This window comes from Triticum dicoccoides, chromosome 3B (assembly GCF_002162155.2).
Source record: "Triticum dicoccoides isolate Atlit2015 ecotype Zavitan chromosome 3B, WEW_v2.0, whole genome shotgun sequence".
NCBI lineage: Eukaryota > Viridiplantae > Streptophyta > Magnoliopsida > Poales > Poaceae > Triticum > Triticum dicoccoides.
Window position 1 is genome coordinate 27,835,196 of NC_041385.1, and position 8,385 is coordinate 27,843,580.

The window sequence follows — 8,385 nt, forward strand, 5'->3', positions numbered from 1 at the left end:
CTGGGTGGACGGTGCGGGTGGGGCTGCGGCCTGGTGTAGCCGTGGCTCCGGCCGTGGGCGGCGGCGCGTGGAGGTCCAGCTCATGGTGGTGGTCTCCCGAGGGCGCGGCGGTTACACGGTGGTCTGGCGGATCTGCCCGCAGCGACGGCCGGCTATCTCCGGCGTCGGCTCGTTTGCGGTCGGACCGCTTTGACCGTAGCTCCATCTACTCGTCGCCCGGGCGTTACTTCGGTCCTGGGGCTGGCCCTCTCCTAGCTGCGGTCCTTCGCTCGTCTCGCGCCCGGAGCTGCGGGACGGAGCTCGTCTCGCGCCCGGCAGCTGGACGGAGCTCGTCTCGCGCCCGGCATCAGGATTGAGCTCGTCTCGCGCTCGGGGCTGCAGGACGGGCGATGGAGGCCAGCTTTGGCCGGCCTATTAGGTCTCGGCGTTGGGGGTCTACCAGGGGTGCGAAAGACGGGACCTTTCCACTCGTCTCTTCGGTTGGGGTAGTGGCGGGTCACGGGTGAGGTGGTCCTGGATCGAGGTCTTGGATGCTGGGGCGGCGGCCCTGGTGGTGGTGGTTGCGCGGTGCTCTTGGACAAAGCCCGTGCCTTGGTGCTGCCCGGTCATCATGGTCGTGTGGGCGGCGTGGTTGCCAAGGTGTGGCGTTCGGTGGCCGTGATTGTGGGCCAAGGTGAAAACCTGCTCTATCTTCCGACGGACCGGCGGCGGTGAAGATCGTTCCCTTCTTGAAGGCGTCGTCGAGGCTCTCATTTCCCGTCATACGGCTCCGGGGGAAAAATCTGATCCTTGGATCGGGTGGTGGCGGCGCTCCGGCGTCGTATCCTTCCTGAAGGCGCCGCCTTAGAGCGCATGGTTCGTCATATGTAGCTTCATTTCTTCGGGGCGGTAGTGCTAGGAGTGGTGTTGCTGCGCTCAACGCCTATGTATCATGTCTTGGGCGTGTGCGTGTGTTGCAGTGGCACTGGATGCTTGTGGTTTGGTGCTTTATATATAAAGCGGGGCGAAAGCCTTTTTCAGTAGTTATGTATATATTCTTTTGTCATTCCAACTAGTTGTGGATGATGTAGGTTGTCATTTCAACTTGTTGCGGATGATGTAGGTCAAGACAAAATGAAAAAGGCAGGAAATTAAAAGGTACAAGATGTTCAGCAGATTAGCACTCGGCTAATTCAACATCTTTCTCTTTCACGAACGTGCCGCTAAATGGTATTAATGTACAATTGATTACAAAACAACGAACCCGCTATAGCTTTTTGAGGCTAGAAGCTATCAACAGAAACAAATTGAGGCGACACGGTAATCCTTGAGGCACCCTCGAGGCGACACTCGAGGTTATCGGTAATCAAGCTAAGTATCTGTAGGTGTTTGCAGTCTCCAGATCTCGTTCCAAGTATTCCCTGCTGATAAGATCTTCGATCCTCCTCTTGATAATCTTGATGTCAGGCTGCACGAGAGACATACGCTAGTAAGCATCACAAAAAAGCAATATCGCAATATCCAAAAGCTAAATTGACTTGGGAGTTTGATGGACGTACCTTGAACATGCGGCTGAGCTGCTCAACGCACTCCGCAACGAGTTGCTGATGGCCCATGACCTTGCGGCTCTTCATGATGCGCACGATGCTCGCATCGATTGTGAACCTCCTGTCCTTGTTGACATCCTCGACGATCTTCTTCTTCTCGTCGGTAGGAGGAAGTGGTACCTGCACGCACACATTGCAAAGTCATTTGGTTATAAAAGAATTAATAAACTAGAAAGAACCATAAGCAAAATTGGTAAACAAGGTAGGAAGACTGGATTACGAAACGCACCTTTATCCTCCTCATTTTGTCGGTAAATTTGTGGTTGACCTGAAAGACGTCATTTGGGGAAATTGTGCGGTTGCTTGGCACTTTGTTAAGAATCTTATACTTTGCACATGAGAGTGAATGGAGCAGGCGCACGGCATCGTCATCGGGCAGATTTAGTTGCGTCACAATCTCAGAGTAAGTTAGTCGTTCAGATCCGTTGAATAGCAGAAGCATCGCAGCCTGTTCAGTCAAAATAACGGGGAACGTAAGATTTTTTTTAAAAAGAATTCACAAAGTGAAGTGTACTTGGTCAAGGGTTTAAAATAGCGGGGCCGGGGAGTACCTGATATGTTGTAACAATAAGCTCGATAGGTTTGGCGTCAAACTTTGCAACGATATTGCAATTTCCCATGGAATAGATCCAAGTGAGCCTTCTGGATTTCTGTTTCGAATTGTAATGATCTTTGAAAATCTCGACGCATTTAATCTGAAAAGCATGAGAACAAAAGTTAGACCAATATATACACGGGTCAAATAGATGTCAGGTGACTAACTCTACGAAATAGCCAATCAGGTATGTGATGAAGGAATAAAAAGATATACCATCTCGGAAGGTAGATTTATGTTTGAAGTTTTGTAACTTGGCCAGAATCCTGTCGTCAGAACAGTAACACTGAAGTCTACACGATGATTTGGTAGTTTGTCTCTCATGTACTCTTCAAACGCTGTCTGATGGTCTCTTGCTGTTGACACGTCAGTGAGCATGCCCTCCATTTTTGCAGTAAACTGTCCCCCAAAGTACTGCTTGAGCTTGGAAAGGAGGCTTCGCTCGTGTTCGTTATTGGCACTCTTATCAAAGAGCAATCTCTTTCCAAGCTTCTTCCTGCAACACATTTTTTCATGATCAGTTTCAATCTTCAAAAATCATATTTGATTCTTGTTAATGTATAAAGGCTTGCGTAACATTAATTCCAGCCAGCAGGAAAACACAAACCTGTGAAACTCAACAAAGAGATCCTTATCACTGATGTATGAGAGAATGGTCACAACCTGGAGAAAATCGAGTCTCATGAGCACCAAGAAAAGCATATTGTTGTTGTAAGCTCCTGAGAAAAAGAATGGCAGTTACCGTACCTTATCAAGGGTATCTTCTACGACTTCGTCGCTTAGCTTTTCGCTTCCACCTTTCCGCAAGATGCTATCGCAGAATGATGCGAGCGACTCAGCACTTGTGCAACCAGCAACATCTTTGTTGCAAAAGTCTTCGAAAGCCGCCTTAAGAGCCTAATTAGGACAGAGATAGCAAGGCAAAGAACAGTTAGCGCATGTTTCCGCAGACAATTAAACTGAGATACGACAAAATATGACGACGGAAGTACTTAACGTGCGAACCTTATGAAATGCTGAGTTGTTTTGGAAACAGTCGGTGACATATGCTAGCTGTTTATCGTGGAGCTCAATCGCTTTCCGCACAAATTCCTAAACAGAGCAATAAACCATGAGAAAAAGAGAAAAAAATATATCGTGGTGCTAATCAAAGGTATGCTAAAGTGACACAGACCTGCTCCGGCGAACCCACAGCTTCCTTCTTCTCATTCTGCACATATTGACATTGCAAAAACTCAGAATAAGAAAACTGTTGTGCATAATAAAGTGGTGACTAGAATGGTTCTAAAGACCACTTGTGGACGATTAACAATGTAAATTTAAAAATATCAAGTTTGAGAAAAAGAAGAAAAACCAGAAGGCTTTTTAAATGAATCCCTTGGAATAAAATATACTCACCACATTATGAAGATTTATTATATGCAATGACATTTAAGCATATAATAATCATTGAAGAAGGAATAGTCCAACACAAATCTAGCACTTAATAAGTGTCTCTCAAAAGTTCCTCTAAAATTTATTCAAGGGGTATGTCAACTAATCAGCACGTTTATTATACATGTAACCCACGAAACTGGTTTATAACAGAGCGAAAAATGACAAATCAATTAAGAATTACTAAAGGAATTCGAGATTTTAACATGATGATGCCAACATTGATCCAATGCAAATCACTTGTACTCCCTCCGTTCGGAATTACTTGTCGCAAAAATGGATGTATCTAGACGTATTTTAGTTCTAGATACATCCATTTCCGAGACAAGTAATTCCGAACGGAGAGAGTAGGACAGAGGGAGAAGACATGGATTACCCACCTTTGTGCCGTTGGCAGCATCTGCTGCATGTTTCAACAAGGACATGCCCTCTTCCTTGACATGCTGCATAGAAGTAAGCATCTTGATTAGATCTTACTATCGTAAGGGTGCAACGCATTAAAGACATGAGGTTGTCAATATATATATACCTCCTTAAATATTTTCGATACATGAAACAGCCCAATGTCTATCTTGGAAAAGAGCCTGTACATTCTTGATAGATCCTCAGACTACAGTAAAATAAGACAGCCTAAATATTTAGTAAATCCATAATCCAAATGTTAAATATGCAAGGCATAAATTAGAAACATCAAACCTTTCCATCTAAAAGCAACACTCTGCATCCAGAATTTTCCTTGTACAAAATTTCTTCTGCGCGCCAACTTATGAGTTCCAATATAGTACCCTGTATTTCCGTTGCGTGAAAAAGCTTAACACAGAGAATAACGGAAAGCTTATTATAAAAACACCAAAATAAATAACTGATTAAAAACCTCTAGCAACTTCTCTTCAGTTGAAGCATGCAAGTAATGGCCTACTCGCTCTTTCTCTTTCTGTAAGCTGTCCTCCACCTATATAAGCAGAGAGTACTAGTCAGAAGGTATCCTTACATTTGATTTAACTTACTATAATTTTCACTCATAAATCATAATACAGAAACCTAACCTTGAGCATGTATTCCGGGCAGGAATCCTCCAGCATCCAGATTTGTGCCTTTTTAGAATAGTAATCTTTGGTACCCTTGCAAAAAGCTTTCTCGAAATTGAGCTCATAGAGACCGACACTACCCTGTCCAATTTCGAGATAGATACCAACAACATCCTTCAGAAGGGCACGGTCTATAAGCTGGCCTTCCCTCTCATTATCAACCTGTTAAAGACAATTGCAGGAGCACAAATTATTGTAAAATTCATCTCCTTTGTAAAGAAATTGCGCCAGAAACAGCAGAGGGCAAGGCTTACCATGTCGATAACAATCGTCGTCAATGTCGTTTTTAGCCCGTCGAAAACCTATAAAGGGCAACACAACCAATCATTACATGTTCAAACCTTGCACAGGAAAAATAACAAATTGCTCATGAGCGTGTGAAAAGTATCGTCCAAGGACGCGGAGACTTACTAGATCATGGAAGCAACTCCAGCCGAGCTCTTTGAGCGGCAGAAGCAACTTGCGCGAAACATAGTAGCGGTCGAGGTAGTGGAAGAAGCGGGTCAACCACCTGACCATCACCTTGTGGTTCTTCCACCTCTCCACCAATTCCCTCAGCAGAAACTCGCCGTGCTTGCTCTTCAAGCAGGGCAAGACCTAACATGGCCAGAAAAGAAATTAAACAACGCCTACAATCTACAGGGCGGGCGACTGACGTTAAGAGCAATCTTACAACAAACTAAGATCACAATTATTAAAAGAAGCAATCTAATTGATTCGACCAACTAAGAAACGGGCGTACGTACGGTGGATTTGATGTACTCTTCGAGGGCCTGCTTGTAGCGCTTGTAGAGCTGCTCCGAGTAGTCGTACGGCGGCTTCTGCGTGCACATGTTGAAAATCATTCTGCCACAACGAGGAATTAGGTCAGATCAGATTGGAGTTTTCGGGTGCAGAAGAAAAAAGCACGCCGAATAAGTTTATATATAGCCCTAGATGGAAAGGGCGAGCCGCCGCGCGAGCGAGCGTACGTACGTGTAGAGGTGGATGTACTCCTGGGAGGTGAAGCTGACGCCGTCAACGCCGTGGAGGATGCGCTTGAGCCTGGCGATGCCGGTCTCCATCTCGCGCCACCCGTCCTCCAGCGCGATCGGCGTCTGGTCCTGATCCATGCCGCCGGCCGGGACGTAAGAGGGTTTTGGGTTTGGGGGTTTAGGGGGTCTCGCTTCGATCGATTTCGTTTCTTTTCTCCCCAACGAGGCGGGGACGGCGGTATAAATAGCGGTGGCGGCAGCGATCGAGGAGACGGGCGGGTGGGCCACGAAATACTCCAACTAAGTCGGTTTTGATCCTGAGTCAGCCTTTCGTTTTAGGAAAAAAAAAGTGGACTCTTCATCGTGTGATGGTGACTCGGCTTTCGTTTTCCTGGAGGACGAGCACGACACCTCGCTGGGAGACGCGGCCGCCCTGCCGCCGCCGGAGCGCCCGACCTTTGGGGATATATTTTTTTCCCGCTTTTGCCTTTGCAGTCACCGGTGCGCAGGTCTGCCCCTCGGCGCAAGGGTTGGGAGGGCCCTCCTCATGCCCTGAGGTCTCCCCTAGCTTGGCCTTGCTCGCCGTTTGTCGGTCTTGGCACTGTCATGCGCTCCTGGTCCTCCCTGGTAGGGTCGCCGACCATGCCGACTCCGGCTCCTACGGTGATGGTTGGGGTAGCTCCGGGGAGTTGCCCTGCGGCTTTCCTCCCGTCGTCGAGTACAGTCATGATGGTTCGTGAGGAGTCGTCGCCGTCAAGGGGTCCGCTAAGCCAAAGTGTCGCGTGGGCCCTATGTGGCGGCCAACCCATTCCGGTCGGATGCAGCCAAGATGGCCGGGGAAGGCGTCGGGCTATGCGATGGGTGGGTCTTGCTGCCACGTTGAGGCCCACTTGGCCCCGATAGAGGCCCTTAGGGCTTGGCCATTTGCGCCTGCCACCACTCCACACAGCGGATCCGGATCTAATAGCCTGTGTGCGATGCAGTGGGACGCAACTTCAGTGCCGTAAAGGCACCTGCCTTTGGGTCCCTGATATGTGGGCCAGCCACCTATTGGCCCACATGCCATAGGCACAAAGGCAAGTGCCTTATAAGGCACCAAAGCGCAGTCCGATGTAGTTGTAGGGTTTCCAACAACTATATGTGAGGTCGCCTGGTTAGGTCCCTCTGCTCGATCTGTCACCGCCTACTCCCTCCTCGCCTGCTCACCCTACCTATGTCGCCACTGCGATGGATGTGACGCTGACGATCGAAATGCCCCTTCCATACTAAATGTAATGCACGCCCCTCGGATCCCCTGCATGAGCCTCCTCTCGGCGGTAATGGCCCCCCACTACCTCTCCCCGTCTCTCCCCATAGTCGGCTCGCCCTGCACCGCGCTAACATCCGACGACACCTGGATCGTCCTTGTCGATTGATGCCTGCGAGGAGCGGCCTGATTCGTGGCTACCCTTGCCTGAATCGCTGGCACCTTCAGGCGGGAAGTAGAGCCCAGGGAGCTTGCCCGTTGGCTGGGCAGAAGTACTCAAGCAAAGCAAATTAAAAAATGCAGACAAGTTGATGTTCCTGATGCACCATGGTTCTCGGAAAAACCTTCATCTTAAGTGCGCCGAATGTCTTCAACTGAACCTTCACTTCTTCTGTTTCGGCTATGGTGAGCCTTGGATTCCACCCAGACAGACTTGGTCAGAGGTGTAAGGAGGTAAACCAATACCCATGTCTGACCTCGCCACGTCCTCACAATAGAACCAGTTTTGTTGCCACATTTTAATGGTGTCCGCCACCTCGTCATATTAAAGTAACTAGCAGTCTTTTTTTACTGGGATAAGTATATTTTTCGTCCCTCAACTATATCAAAAGTGTAGAAATCGTCCCTCAACTTCAAAACCAGCAAAACTTAGTCTCTCAACTTGTTAAAACCGGATAACAACTTTAGTCCTTGATACCGCTTAGGGTGGTTTTACTGTTGACGTGGCATGGTTTTGACTGATTCAGATGGTTTCGTTGATGAAGTGGAGGCTGCCGGTCACAGAACGCTGGAAACCATGCATGTTCGCCAGTTGCGGTCTGTGAGCTCCCTTTGACAACACCGAGCTGCCATGCCCAGCTGGCTGTAGCCGTCGCACCACCATTACCACCCCAAGTGTACCTGCATCCATGCTTGCTGATCGAGCTGCACTCCACCTGGTTGCCGCATCTACCAAGCTCGTGTGGTGCTGCCCGGCCAACCATCAAATGCGATATTCACTCAGTCGCCACCATCGCCGTCATGCCTGCTGTACTGCTGCTGCAGCCCCAGCGTCAGCGACACACCGTATTGGGATTAAACCCGACGTCCCAGTACACGTGTGTGTACGTATGGGACTAGTAGTCCCAAATAGGAACCAACTAGGTTAGCACTTGGGCTGTTTAGCTCCTTTATATACCCTGTAACCCCACGATTGTACAACCAACTAAAAGAGAAAAGCAATACAAAGCAAAGGCTCGACATGGGCCTTTATAGCCATCAAAACCAATCAGTTTCGTCTATCGTTTCGTTCGCTAAGTTTATCAGGAGTTTTCGCCGAGACATCTCGTCGAATCGATCTAGCAAGCAAGGCCAGGCTACTTCACGTACGCACATATGGCGAGACGTGCACAGGCACGTATAGGAATCCATTCAGCTGCTTGCTAGCTAGCTAGCTTTGCACGTATGTTGTGTAGCTCTTGGG

General features: G+C 48.4%; 1 protein-coding gene across 1 annotated transcript; it reads right to left on the reverse strand.

The window, feature by feature from the left end:
• Positions 1–1,147: 1,147 nt before the first annotated feature.
• Positions 1,148–5,871, reverse strand: LOC119280599 (cullin-1-like). Its single transcript, XM_037561404.1, has 18 exons — positions 5,679–5,871; positions 5,450–5,549; positions 5,115–5,300; positions 4,958–5,005; positions 4,662–4,865; positions 4,490–4,567; positions 4,312–4,401; positions 4,145–4,225; positions 3,996–4,058; positions 3,356–3,391; positions 3,187–3,273; positions 2,929–3,078; positions 2,789–2,844; positions 2,398–2,677; positions 2,138–2,281; positions 1,816–2,034; positions 1,539–1,706; positions 1,148–1,447 (listed from the first exon to the last, which is right to left on the reverse strand). The coding sequence occupies exons 1-18, from the start codon at positions 5,813–5,815 to the stop codon at positions 1,346–1,348; spliced, it is 2,229 nt and encodes a 742-aa protein (XP_037417301.1). The 5' UTR covers positions 5,816–5,871; the 3' UTR covers positions 1,148–1,345.
• Between the last annotated feature and the right edge of the window lie 2,514 nt (positions 5,872–8,385).